Source organism: Dendrobates tinctorius, unplaced genomic scaffold (assembly GCF_039654945.1).
Source record: "Dendrobates tinctorius isolate UK_male_01 unplaced genomic scaffold, ASM3965494v1 ptg000331l, whole genome shotgun sequence".
NCBI lineage: Eukaryota > Metazoa > Chordata > Amphibia > Anura > Dendrobatidae > Dendrobates > Dendrobates tinctorius.
In genome coordinates this window covers 3,328,271-3,343,655 of record NW_027361997.1, presented here as the reverse complement: position 1 = coordinate 3,343,655, position 15,385 = coordinate 3,328,271, and the positions used below count along the sequence as shown (strand labels likewise).

Below are 15,385 nucleotides of genomic sequence, written 5' to 3'. Positions count from 1 at the left end.
GGTCCATCAGGATCTCTTTCGGCAGGCTATGAATGTCCACTAAAACCAGCCCATTATATAATTTTATATATACGATCCCAACACGCAGTGTGCTGAAGGAAACTAATCTGGTATCTCCCTTCCATCACTTCACCAGTGTCTCTGTCATAATACGTAAATAGAGGGCTGGTGAGAACAGGGGGTAGATTAGTTCAATGTATAGAATATTAACACTATACGCCCCTACCCATAACAGTGATATAACTGGTAATACTAGTATTAATAAAAGTTGTTTTCTAAGGGTTGTTTTTTAGTTAGCTGCTTCATAATACCTTTCTGATATAATCAATTGATGTAAACCTTAGAACAGCAGGATCCCTAGTCGTGCTCTAACACAGAGACACAGAGGGTAAACGGACAGGGATAAAAGAAAACCACAATCATATAAAAACAATCGAGTAGGAAATGGGGAAAGCGGAGGGGATGGCAAATCAAATGGAAATAGAGACTGGGAAATGCACACACAAATCAACTACACGCAGATATCACCTGAAACAACTCCAAACACCTGCTCCTTTCTCAGCTCACTCCTCTAGCTCCAAACCAGGTAGTTGAAAGCTATCACTGGCAACAACTGAAGCATGAAGGAGAGTATTTAAAGGAAACCTGTCACCAGGTTTGCCCGATACGAGTTACAGCCACCGCCTTTCAGGGCTTATCTGCAGCATTCTATAATACTGTAGATAAGCCCCGATATGACCTGGAAGAGGAGAGAAATAAGTTTTCGTTTATCTGTACACATTGGGGACAGATTTCTTTTTGACAGATTTCACAGAAGATCTTTCAAAGTCTCCATTCCTTGATACATAGTTTTCATTATGACAGAGTCAGTCAGTCTTTGAACAAGTCCTCTAATGCATGGAACAGCACAGCATCCACAAACAATCAACACATTGGCCACGATGGTAAGAAATATCAACGCAGAAGTGAATAATCCGGACCATTTCCCAAACCATTCTTCAGTCCAGGAAGTAAATATGTCGTCATATCCAGAGTTTCCAGCTAATTCATTAGACAGTGCAGTCAGTCCATCAAGAGCTTTGGAGATACTCCAATCAGGATTTGTATTAGGGATAAAAGTGCAACAAATTCCTCCAAACATTTTATATACTCCTTCCTTTTCTGCTAAGAACTTGTCTAATGCCATCCTATTCTACCAATCCATGAGAGAAGTTGGTCCTAATTACTAAACTATCACTTTAACTGCTTCTCAGGTATAATTAACAAATCTCTGCTGGTTATAGTATAAGTAGTTTATCCAGTCTACATTCTTTTTTTATAGTCACTCACCAAATTATGGATTCCCACCCGGCTGCTACCTGGTTCCTAGCCTTGTACTCGTTGGGCACTCCCCTGGGAACTCCAGTATCATCTATGTAGATACTAGAGTGGAAGGATCCTTGCGGTGTTTCACGCTTCTGTCTCTTCCCACTACGTACCTTTGGCCATGTCCCTGTTGACAACAGGTGGAACGGCATGATTAGCTGGACCACCTGTGGTGTAGTGACCACTATGTCCGCTAGGGGGGCTGTGTGGGTGTCCCAGGACGGGCCTACAGGCATATCCATTGTGGTAATGGGTATAGGATGCTGAATGACCGTTATGTATCCCAAGGTAGCTGGCCTTGGGATGGAAGCTTTAATATGTGTATTAATCAGCAGAGGCACTGCTGAGCTGTTACACTGTCAGCAAGAGCTACCTACAAACCCACCTAGGGGGCGGTGTCTAGAACGCCTTAATAGAGTGTATGAATGCTTGTAGGACCTGTGATGAGGTCATAGCCATGTGACCCGGTGGGCGTGGCTACGGATCATAAAAGGTAACCAGAGTAGGTCACATGAGAGAGAGCGCATGGATCTGATTGGGCCATGTGGAAGGTCCAGGCAGGCCCAGGTGGAGGAAGGTGGGCTACCTTCCTGAAGACCACGTGCTGAGGCTGCTGACCCGGTGAGGCCTATGTATGTTGCCTGTATGTGAGGAGGGATAAGCCTCCAGTGTTTTGCTGAGGCTCCAGGTCTGAGCCTGAAGTAATGGACATTTTTATGCTGGCTTTCGCCTGAGCTAAAGGCTATTCCTGTGTCTGGCTGCAGATAGATCTCTGCTATGGACATTGCCCTGGCCTGTGTGTGAACAGGGCCTGAGGGAACACAGCCCAGCTAAGGACTGTTTATGTTGCTTTTGACTGCTGTGAAGGCTAGAAACCGTGTTTTGTTACTGTGAGGTTTATGGAGCAAATAAACCGAAAGGACTCGTTTTAACTCTGAATGTGCCCATGTTTACCTCCAAGACCTGCAAAGTGGGTCATCCCCGTCCACTCATATGGTGGAATGCTACACACCGCACAATCCCCTCGGGAACCATGTGGTAGTCTGGCTCTTATCCTTTTATCACCACATAACCACCATACATTCACTCTCATGGTGGTCTGTTTTGACCATATGGCTGAGTACTTGGCCCTGTGGGAGACAATGATCCATTCTCTAGAAAAGTCGCCTTGGAGCTCTCTGAAGTTGTGCTTATGCCCTGGAAGACTAAAACAAGTATAGTTACCAGGATTAGCAATCACCTGTGGTGGGATATCCGGTTTCTCAAGTGGGGGAAATAAAAATGATAACATTTTACATTTTCTTTCCCTTTCTGAGGAGACATAAGTTTTACTACATAACTTAATTTTTTAACCTTTTTGAAGTATATTTAAGCCATTCTAACCATTCATTCTTCTCCTCCTCACAGCCTCTCTCTAGAGCTAGTTTATCTTCGTAAGTTAGGTTAGAAAATCTAACTATGGGCCCTATGGACTCTATTATGGTTCTTTCTGGCATACCTTCCTCCTTGGGTCTTGGTTTGGTATTATTCTGAACTTCTATGTAGAAAAGTCCTATTGGGTCTAGTTTGATAGCTTGTTCCCCCATCTCTGCATCCTTTAGACAACAGACAAAAATCCACTAACATGGTGGCCTCCTGCCCGATTTCAAAAGTAAGATTTAAGGTCTTAAATCTGAAACCATTCTACCACCTTGGACTTTCCTCTCCTGCTGGGTCTATTACTTTCCAATCTCTCATCACCATGGTCATGAAGAATATACATGTAACTAACCCTTATGTACACATCCTAGATCTGACCATCCTGCTGGGTAGGGAGATGAATGGGATTCTTCACCAGTTTGAGACAAGCTTTCCTTTGTGGAAAACCTCCATTTGTAGCTGGACTTTGACAATCAAGTCAGATCCTACTCTGTCCCTACCTGTCTGACAAGTCTACAGTTTGAGAGATGGATCCAGGAATCTTGACCGCAGTAGGAGTAAACAGGACTTGGTAACGACCTTCCCAATAAGGATGGTGCTGGTGTTTCTTCTTTAACACTTTCACAAGGACCCAATCTGCAGGTTTCACAATCTCCGATTTTGTTAGTGGGTTTCCTGGAACAAAACTTAGGAGTAGAAACTTCTTTGTGAGTTAATATCTTAGACATATATTCTGCTAATGTACAGTCAACTTCCTCATCTATCCTTTTAAAGGGTTTTAGCTCGGGTAACAGAAAAGGCCTCCCATATATGATTTCAAAGGCTGTCAGTCCTACAGATGTTGGTGTGACATACATGTTTAGTACAACCAATTTTTCCTTATTTCCTGCATGGGTTTTTCTCAACTTATTTTTCAATATCCCATTGTGTCTCTCAACCAGTCCGACGGACTGAGGATGATAGGCACAGTGTTTTTATTAATTCAGTTGACAATGTTTTAGGTAGTAATGATATTACTTAGTTTACTATATATTTTCTGGAAACCCAAATCTGGGTATGATTTCCTTTAGAAGGGCCTTCGCTACCATTAATGCATCAGGGTGAACAGCTGGAATAACTTCAGTCCACCTGCTGAAAGCATCTCTAATAACAAGGCAGTACTTTTTCCCTCACACTTGTTCAATAAAATCCATACAAATGTGTTGGAATAAGTATTGAGGGTGAGGAAATTGTCCTCTCTTTGGTCTCAGGTTCCCCTAGGAATTATTTTTTGGACAAGTAATGTAGATTATACAAAAATTTTTAATAGTTAGTAAAGCCATACATCCTAAATACCTAAGATATGACCTCTACCATTCCTCTTGTTGAGACACAGCTTATGCCATAGCTCAATACTGTGACCTATCATAGGAGGTTAATGGGCAGTTTATACATATAGGTCATCTTTAAAGATGACCCCTTTTGTTACCTATTTTTTTTTTTTTTTAGCTTTTAATACAAAAGCATGTCATCCACATATAAGAGTATCTGGCTACCTTCTGGTGACTCACATTGAGCTAGGTTAGCTGACATTGCCTAGGAAAAAATAGTAGGTAATTCACAGTAGCCTTGTGGGATTCTGGTGAATGTATACCTTTTCCCCTTATATGTGAATACAAACCAAAACTGGCTATCTGGATGTACCAGGATGCTGAAGACATTACTGATATCACTGTAAAGACCTTATTTTCCAGCCTCCAGTCATTCAGCAGAGTATGGGGTCTGGTGCTGTGGGGGCTCTTGGCATCACTGCCTTGTTTAGAGCCAGAAGGTCCTACACCAAGCGCCATCCAACAGATGGGGGCTCCTTCCTGACTAGAAACAAGGTTGTGTTACAAGGTGAGCTGGGACAGGGTATAATTGTAAGAGAATGGTCAGCTATAATATACTGAGCTGCCATGCTGAACCAGGTAGCCATCTCGTGAAAGTTAGAAGCCAACAGATTCAACTTATAAGAAGGAGCTAATATGTTGTACTTTGGAAAAGTGAATGGAGGATGTAAAATGAGATCATGTCTACTAGCAAACCTAGCAGACATGCATAAAGGAAAATTGGATCGGCCTCAGGGCAATAGGGGAATAGGGTCAACAAATATATAGTCAGTATGTCTATACGTGATAGTGTTGGTAGAAAACAAACTCCTAAAAATGTCAAATGTATGAATTTATGGGTTTAGTCTGGAAGCAGTGATAAGATTAATGACAGTAGCTATGGATAACAATGACTTTTATGGGTTTTAATGTTGTTTGGGGAAACGTTAATTAATGTCATATTATGTCATTATATTCTTTGTTCTAAAAACACATGTTTCTCTCTGCAATATGATGTAACCATATACGCCCTTTGCTGCAAGGTCCAGCTTTCTTTGTTCGCATTATGTATAAAAAGCCCCTGTTACTGTTGCTTGGGGCCCCACCACCGCCATTATGCCACTGTGCCACACCATGGCCAGGGCTAGGGCCTTTCCATCGCCAGACTTCTCAGCGACTCTTCGCCCGTCTGGACCCCTGTTTTTGTGCCTGCATGCTTCATCTCAACTGACTCTCTGTACCTGTTTTGCCATGTATCTCTCAATAAACTTCAACCTCAGCTTGATAACAGGATTGTCTACATCTTTTTCCCAGATTTTCCAGCTCTCAGCAAGGACTTTTTCCTTCAGTAGTCACCCTTTTATTAATCCCACATCTGCAGGTCAAGTTTGCAAGAGAGAAAGAGGTCATGAATCACATGAAGCTTATTGCAGATGGAGCTGGCATTCCAGAGTGCTCCAGAGAGAGGGATCAGGGGGTGGGCTTCAAGGGCACGAGTTTGAATCAAGTGAATGATGTGACTGAAAAACTACATTACATCATGTGAAAAAAGAAGCATTTGGGTGCTATGGGAAGAGTTAAATATATTTTTTTTGTTTTAGGTGGAACTCCAAATGCTAAATTGAGGAGAAGAAATCCTCTGTTTCATTGGTCAACTGCCATATAATGGCCAGGGACAGGAGTATGAAGGTTTTAATGTTTGCCATCAAGCTTAGACAGCTGCTGACTGGAGAGGTAAGTCTTGTAGGCAATAGAAAGGTTGGGGAGGGGAGAGAATGAAAGGAGCACTTTATAAAAAAAAATCTTATCCTTTTTGTCTCATTTAATTGCGTTTTATCTTACAACTTAATCTGATAATATATAAAGAAATGTCTGTGTGAATTGTTAAGCCGTTTCTTACCTCCCAATTTTCTGTCTGTTAGGAAACTTGTCGAAATCTCCTCTCTCTAATGTCTGAAGTAGAATCCAAAGATAATTAAAAGGGATGTCTGGTAAAAACAAGTTACCGTATATACTCGAATATAAGCCGAGATTTTCAGCCCATTTTTTTGGGCTGAAAGTCCCCCTCTCGGCTTATATTCGAGTCATATACACCAGGGGGTCGGAGGAGGGGCATGGGTGTCAGGTCATACTTACCGGTTCTGGCACGGTCTCTGCAGCCCCCAGCTTCTCCGCGATCTCCCTTCCTTCAGTGGTCACATGGTACCGCTCATTACAATCATGAATATGCGCATATTCATGAGGTGTAATGAGCGGTACCACGTGACCGCTGAAGGCAGGAAGGGAGATCGCAGAGAAGCTGGGGGCTGCAGAGACCGTGCCAGGACCAGTAAGTATAGCGATACTCGCCTGTCCGGGTCCATCGCTGCTTACTGCTGTCTGGCACGTCATCTGTCAGCGATGTTCAGACAGCAGAGGGCACGGTGACGGATAGTGTGCGCCGCACCCCCTGCAGTCTGAACGTCACTGACAGATGACGTGCCAGACAGCAGCTAGCAGCGGCACCTGGCCCCAGCGATGGAGAGGTGAGTATGTAATTTTTTTTATTTTTAAATGCAGCAGCGGCAGCACATGGGGGCATAATGTATGGAGCATCTTATGGGGGCAGCACATGGGGGCATAATCTACGGAGCATCTTATGGGGGCAGCACATGGGGGCATAATGTATGGAGCATCTTAAGGGGGCAGCATATGGGGCATAATGTATGGAGCATCTTATGGGGGCAGCATATAGGGGTATAATCTGTGGAGCATCTTATAGGGGCAGCATATATGCATAATCTATGGAGCATCTTATAGGGGCAGCATATTGGGGCATATTCTATGGAGCATTTTATGGGGGCAGCATATAGGGGTATAATCTATGGAGCATCTTATAGGGGCAGCATATGGGGGAATTATCTATGGAGCATCTTATAGGGGCAGCATATGGGGGAATAATCTATGGAGCATCTTATGGGGGCAGCATATGGGGGAATAATCTGTGGAGCATCTTATTGGGGCAGCATATAGGGGCATAATATATGGAGCATCTTATGGGGGTATCATATGGGGCCTATTCTGGAGCATCTTATGGGGCCATAACCTTTATGGAGCAGCATATGGGGCATATTATTCTAGGGAGCATCTTATGGGGCCATTATTAACCATTGTGCAGCATTATATTGGGTGTATTTTGTATGGAGCATCTTATGGGGGCCATCATGAACTGTATGGAGCATTATATGGGGCTCCTGATTCAATATGGATATTCAAAAACATTTAACCTACTGATGTCTCAATTAATTTTACTTTTATTGGTATCTATTTTTATTTTTTAAATTTACCAGTAGCTGCTGCATTTTCCACCCTAGGCTTATACTCGAGTCAATAAGTTTTCCCAGGTTTTTGTGGCAAAATTAGAGGGGGGTCGGCGTATACTCGGGTCGGCTTATACTCGAGTATATACGGTATCACCTATCCAGAGGATAGATGTCAACTTCCAGATCCATGGGCATTCCACATCTGGGACCCACAAAAATTACCAGAATGGGGAACTTTATTCATTCTGTTATTTTTAGATTGGCAAACACTGCGCTCTCCTTTATTGGCAGCTCCATAGAGAATGAACAGAGCAGTCGGAAGTTAGACATGCCACGCCATTTTGTAATAAGGATGAAAGTTCCGTGTCACAGATAAAAGTTCTGCCGATCAGTGTGGGTACCAGTGGTTAGGGACATTTGGGGTATCATGCCGATATTCCACCGCTGCTACCAATATGTCAGGAGAACAGCCAGGATATCTTACAGAGATCCAATTGCTGCTACCAATTTGTCACAAACCAGCACGCCGCAGCCCCCAATCATCACGACAGACGTGCAATTGACTGATGTATGTATGTCAATGTATGAGGCATGTATGTCAGTGTATGCACATCCTATTCCAAAGCATGGAATATAATATATATATACTGTGTGTGTGTGTATGGATATATATATATATATATATATATATATATATATATATATATATATATATATGTGTGTGTGTGTGTGTATGTGTATATATATACACATACATACATACAGTCAGTTGTGGCCAAAAGTATTGACACCCCTGCAATTTTGTCAGATAATACTCAGTTTCTTCCTGAAAATGATGGCAAACACAAATTCTTTGGTATTATTATCTTCATTTAATTTGTCTTAAATGAAAAAACACAAAAAGAATTGTCCTAAAGCCAAATTGGATATAATTCCACACCAAACATATAACAAAGAGTGTGGACAAACGTATTGGCACTGTTTGAAAAATCATTTGATGCTTTTCTAATTTGTGTAATTAACAGCATCTGTAACTTACCTGTGGCACCTAACAGGTGTTGGCAATAACTAAATCACACTTGCAGCCAGTTGACATGGATTAAAGTTGACTCAACCTCTGTCCTGTGTCCTTGTGTGTACCACATTGAGCATGGAGAAAAGAAAGAAGACCAAAGAACTGTCTGAGGACTTGAGAAACCAAATTGTGAGACGCATGAGCAATCTCAAGGCTACAAGTCCATCTCCAAAGACCTGAATGTTCCTGTGTTTACCGTGCGCAGTGTCATCAAGAAGTTTAAAGCCCATGGCACTGTGGCTAACCTCCCTAGGTGTGGACAGAAAAGAAAAATTGACAAGAGATTTCTACGCAAGATTGTGCGGATGTTGGATAAAGAACCTCGACTAACATCCAAATAAGTTCAAGCTGCCCTGCAGTCCGAGGGTACAACATTGTCAACCCGTACTATCCGTCGGCGTCTGAATGAAAAGGGACTGTATGGTAGGAGACCCAGGAAGACCCCACTTCTTACCCCGAGACATAAAAAAGCCAGGCTGGAGTTTGCCAAAACTTACGTGAAAAAGCCTAAAACGTTTTGGAAGAATGTTCTCTGGTCAGATGAGACAAAAGTAGAGCTTTTTGGGCAAAGGCATCAACATAGAGTTTACAGGAGAAAAAAAGAGGCATTCAAAGAAAAAAACACTGTCCCTACAGTCAAACATGGCGGAGGTTCCCTGATGTTTTGGGGTTGCTTTGCTGCCTCTGGCACTGGACTGCTTGACCATGTGCATGGCATTATGAAGTCTGAAGACTACCAACAAATTTTGCAGCTTAATGTAGGGCCCACTGTGAGAAAGCTGGGTCTCCCTCAGAGGTCATGGGTCTTCCAGCAGGACAATGACCCAAAACACACTTCAAAAAGCACTAGAAAATGGTTTGAGAGAACCAACCAAGGAGGATGACTTTTCTACAGACCTACGTTTCCAGGTCCAGGAGCTGACCAAAAGTGTGACAGCACCAACCAAAACCGTGCAGTCTATGCAAGTGTCCCCAAAGGAGAAGATTCAGCTTGCTTCCAGTCCAGATGATGCCCCATGGCGGTGGCAGAGGAGAATCCCACCAATCAGAGGGAGAGACAGTGATTGCTACAAACAAGACGGACAACCTGTTATGGATCTGCAACTCAGGACTAGGGTAGAAGGGGGAAGAGCTGACCCTGTACTAGGACTAGGCTGAAACCCTATGATGTAGTGGGTGACCTATTCCTTGTGAATAGACCCACCGATGTTTCCTAGGCTAAACTCAAATGAAGACATATAGGTAGGGGGAATGGAATCCCTGAACAGTCTTGGGACTGGGAACAAAAACAGGGTAACCTCCTAGTAGGAAAACAGAGGACACTACAGAAACGAATGGAAAATCAAAAACTAAAACAGGCAGAACTAGAGAACCCAGAACTGCACAATATCACACACCGAAAGCAAAGCACCAAGCCAGAAAACTAGCAGATTAAGGCTATGTGCCCACGTAGCGATTTTCATGCAGAATAAATCTGAGCAGAATTGCACACCCTGCTCCCTTGAAAACGCATGTGTTTTTTGATGCGCTTTTCTAAGCGTTTGTCAAGGGTTTTTGCATGCGGTTTCCTAAGCGTTTTTGCCCATATAATTGATGGTATGCGGATTCGTGTGCGATTCCGCAAAATTGATGAACATGCTGTGTTTTTAAATGCTAAGCGTTTCCTCAGCGGTTAAAAATGCACCATTAGCACAACATGTGTGTTTTTCATTGCAAATCCATTGGATGCTTTTTCTTAAGCGTTTCTGCAGCAGAAACGCTTGTCTAAAAGCGCTTCAGAAACGCTTAAAAAGCGCTACATGGGCACACAGCCTAACACTGTTGTCCAGCAAGGACTAGGAGGCAGGTGCTGGGTAATAAAGGGTGATACAATCACCTGACCTAAGACAAACACAGCACCAGAGGAAAAAGACTAGCAGCCAGAAAACCACTACAAGATGGCGGATGGTCAAAACGAAATAGAAACTAACAGTACCTCCCCTTTTATGAGGATCCTCCGAAACCTCTTGGCCGAGCCTTATTCGGAAATCTGTGGAAAGCCTTAGTCAGCCTTGAGGCTGAGACGTCCTCAGCTTTCACTCAGGAATTATCCTCGGGAACGAAACCCTTCCAGGACACAAGATACTGCAACCTTCCTCTGTACCACCTGGAATCTAAAATGCATGAAATCTCAAACTCGCCGCCTCATCAATTGGAGGAACATCGCCTTCTTATCTGGTGTGTCAACTCTCTTCAGTAAAGATACATGAAAAACTGAATTAATTCTCCAGGACGAGGGGATGTCTAATCTCTCCTCTGCCGGGTTGACAACCTGAACCACTTTGAAGGGTCCTACAAACTTAGGCCCCAGTTTTTTAGAAGGGATCTTCAAACGCAGATTCCTAGAGGACAAACAGACCATGTCCCCAACTGCAAACAACGCCTCCCTTCTTTTCTTGTCAAAATATTTCTTTAAGTGCAAGAAAAAAGAAAAGTGTTCAGCCCATGTTGCTTTCAAGCACAGGCCACAACTCTGTCAGGCAGTAGACAAAATACAGAAAAGGGTTTCCAGTTCAAAAGGGTAAAATCCAAAACATTTTATTTAGATATCCATAAAATAGGTATGCAGAATACAAAAATGCAGGAGGAAACACTGCAGAAGTGCCGGTCTTTTTCAAAAGCAGACTGAGAAGTTCCAACAAGAGCAAATATTGAATGTGGTCAATTTATCCTCATATGCTCTCTCGGATGCAGAAACCAAACTTCCTTCTCATGGTATGAATTTCTTTCCTACTCATTCTCGATTAGATGTCTTTTCAACGTTAAAGGACATTAATAAATTTGTAACAGATCTTATGATCCGTAAACATTTTTTTTAATGCGAGGACTCTAATTCTTTTTGTTCCAATGTTTCATCAGAAAAATTTTTTTTCTCAAATAAATATTTCCAGGAACAATGTAGCTTGTTACATCTTACCAACTTGGATTCTACTATGGACACCACTAAACCCATTAATTCATCATTTCCTTTATGTATGAAAAATCCCTCATTTATCCAGTGAATACTCGCATTGAAGCCATGGACCGCTTCCAGGAAAATATTGAAAGGGACATAAAAAAATTAGCAGACCATTCTGTCCCTTTTAAATCAAATTTGTCTATATCAGAAAAAGAAGCACTTGAAATTCTCAAAGGGAATTCGGACATAACCATCAAAATGTCCGATAAGGGGGGGATCAGTGGTTTTGATGAACACTACTGATTATGTAACTGCCATTGATAATATGTTGATGCACGATGATATTTATTCTAAGACGGATTTTGATCCCACTTTGCGTTTCTTACAGGACTGCAAAGCTATCATTGATACCGGTGTTTGTAAAGGTTTTTTTTCCTCTAAGCAAGCGGGTTTTCTTTTTGTAGCCTAACCTATCATTCCTATCTTACGTGCCCTGCCAAAGACACACATACAAATTTTTCCTCCTCCCATGCGCCCCATTGTCTAAGGTATCGGCTCTTTGGGCGAACACCTGGGACAATGGTTAGATTCTATTCTCCAACCTTTGGTTCGACGCACACCTGGTTTCTTAAGATTCCAGTGACGTCCTGAAATTATTTCACAACATTACTTGGGATAAAACTTGGTCATGGCTTAGTTGCGATGTAACTGCATTGTACCCCAGTATACTTCATTATGTGGCTTTAACAGCTGTTAAATTTCATTTACAGAAATATGGTCATTTTACCAATGATTTTTCTGATTTTATTTTGCAGGTTTTGAGTTTTCTTCTTACTCACAATTATTTTTCTTTCAATAACACATTTTTTTTTACAGAATTCAGGTGTTTCCATGGGGGCGAAATTCTCCCCTTCTGTTGCAAACCTTGTCATGTCGTGGTGGGAGGAGTTGTATATTTACAATATTATTAACCTGTGAAGTACAGTATGCGGATGTACGGGACATCTTGTTCTCAAAGACTCCATTTTTGTGCTTGCAACGCCATTTTCTTGTTTACCAGATAAATTCTGTAACTAGGGTAAAGTTCATGGTTGTAATAAAACCAGACTGTTCCAGTCTGAACAAGATATAAGATATGAGACCCTGATGAATGTGCTATTGTTCTATTCTCTATGCCACGTAACTAGGGACATAAATGTAATTTCCGGTTTTCTTGCAATACTATTGGCTTATAAAGTAAATGTGTTACGATGCTATTGGTAGCTGTATACTTTGCATAACTAAGCAGAATGCTATGTAATGTGAATGGGGTTAGCGATCTGCCTTGATCCTCCCATACAGAGACTCATCTCCGTCTGATCGTTCTCAGTTGCTAGCAACACCCTGTAGATTAATTTGGAAATCACTTGGTCAACCGTGAAGGGTCACTTGATCCTCCCTGACAACTTGCTGCCCAACGTGGGGTCCCCAAACAGGGACGCCTCTGCCCCGGAGGACAAAAAGACAAAGGACCCTCGGACCGGACACAGACACTGGAAAATTGGGACTGATCATCCCCCACGACAACCACGGTAAGTTGGCAGTTATACTGTTCAGATTGACCGTTTGGTGTGGGTTTTTCCTGTGCTTGTTACTGCAAAGAGGATCTGAGGTTTGTCCTTGATGGTGGGGTGATTCTTGGGTGGAATCATATAGAGGTGCAGTCCCGTTGGGGGCTCAGTGTTCGACCCATACCTCATAAGGGACGGACACCCCGGATTGACCTGTGATTGTGGCTCTCTTTATAGCCAAAATTTCCTGAAATCCTGATCACTGTTAGAATCAGGCATGGTGATGTGATCGAAAATTGGGTAGGATACGTAACTCGGGAATATATATAAATACTAGCTGAAGAGCCCGGCGCTGCCCAGGCATAGTAACTAACTGTGGTTAGTTATAACAAATTATAATTATCCTCCATCCCATAGTCCCCTGCCCATATACCCATAATACATATCCTCCATCCCATAGTCCCGTGCCCATATACCCATCATACATATCCTCCACCCCATAGTCGAGTGCCCATATACCCATCACACACATATCCTCCATCCCGTATCCCGTAGTAGAGTGCCCATATACCCATCACACATCCTCCATCCCATAGTCCAGTGTCCATATACCCATCACATCCTCCATCCCATAGTCCCGTGCCCATATACCCATCATACATATCCGCCATCCCATAGTCCAGTGTCCATATACCCATCACACATCCTCCATCCCATAGTCCCGTGCCCATATACCCATCATACATATCCGCCATCCCATAGTCCTGTGCCCATATACCCATCATACATATCCGCCATCCCATAGTCCCGTGCCCATATACTCGTCATACATATCCTCCATCCCATAGTCCAGTACCCATATACCCATCACACATCCTCCATCCCATAGTCAACCATTATGACATCAAAATGAGCAGCGGGGCTTGCAACCTATGATGAATCAGCGTCGCCATGGCAACCATTATGACATAATGAGGGGCGGGGCTTGATGCGCACACACTTTTTTCCCCATTATGTAGATAAGGGCAAAATTGTTTGGTGAATTGGAACACGCGGAGTTAAAATTTCGCCTCACAACATAGCTTAGGACACTCTCGGGGTCCAGATGTGTGACTGTGCCAAATTTTGTGGCTGTAGCTGCGACGATGCGGATGCTAATCCCGGACATACACACAAACACACACACACATACACACATACATACACACACTTGAGCTTTATATATTAGATATATAACCAGAGGTGTCCGGAGGGATAGTCTAAGACACCCTCCTCCTTTCACTGAGTGCCGCGTTGGAATTTTGGGCATCCCAGTGGGGGATAGACCCAGTAGAACAGACTGTACGGCCGCTCCAGTACTGTGCATATCTGAAGTAAGGATATTTAGCTCTAAAGGAGAGAATCATGTTTCCGTGGAAGAAAAAGAAGAGTTTGGATTTGTGTGAAGGATCGGATACTGTTAGTCTTATGATTCAAAGACGGGGAAAGAGCTGTCAGGAATGCAGAAAAAATATTTTCAATTATGGGATTCCCTAAGAGCGGGAGGCTACAGCCTACGCTATGGGACGAAGGTGTTAAAAAGAATAAAGGGAGGTTGACTGATTGTGGATTACTTAAAGACGCTGAAGAATTCCGTGGCTTGGCACATGAATTGTGTGATAAAGGTTATGTGGAAGTTGAAGAGGAAGTGAATTCTGATTGTTTCTGTTATTGCTATGTTGAAAAAGGAAAATTGTCTACCACTGTGACAAAGACTGGATGTTTTGTGGTGCAAGAAAGAACTGAGATTGAGAGTAATGTGCCAGGAAGACAAACAGTTAAAAATGATGATCTGAAACAAGAGGTCTCCCTGCTAGATGATAAGGTCCCTCCCCAGGAAATCAAGCCTCTCCTCCCGACTGTAAGCTCCGTGCCCCTTAACTCCAGGTCACCAATATACAGTTGTGGACAAAAGTATTGACACCCCTGCAATTTTGCCAGATAATACTCAGTTTCTTCCTGAAAATGATTGCGCAAACAAATTCTTTGGTATTATCTTCATTTAATTTGTCTTTAATGAAAAAACACAAAAAGAATTGTCCTAAAGCCAAATTGGATATAATTCCACACCAAACATAAAAAAGAGGGTGGACAAAAGTATTGGCACTGTTCGAAAAATCATGTGATGCTTCTCTAATTTGTGTAATTAACAGCACCTGTAACTTACCTGTGGCACCTAACAGGTGTTGGCAATAACTAAATCACACTTGCAGCCAGTTGACATGGATTAAAGTTGACTCAACCTCTGTCCTGTGTCCTTGTGTGTACCACATTGAGCATGGAGAAAAGAAAGAAGACCAAAGAACTGTCTGAGGACTTGAGAAACCAAATTGTGAGACGCATGAGCA

General features: G+C 42.6%; 1 protein-coding gene across 6 annotated transcripts in view; it reads left to right on the top strand.

Moving 5' to 3' along the window:
* Window positions 1–15,385, top strand: part of LOC141074241 (uncharacterized) — a 122,032-nt gene that overhangs the window by 53,554 nt on the left and 53,093 nt on the right. For all 6 annotated transcript variants that reach the window (XM_073561847.1, XM_073561850.1, XM_073561848.1 and 3 more), the window contains one exon: window positions 5,735–5,867. In XM_073561847.1, the coding sequence (XP_073417948.1) occupies window positions 5,799–5,867 (69 nt within the window). In that variant the 5' untranslated portion in view covers window positions 5,735–5,798. The remainder of the gene's footprint in view (window positions 1–5,734; window positions 5,868–15,385) is intronic.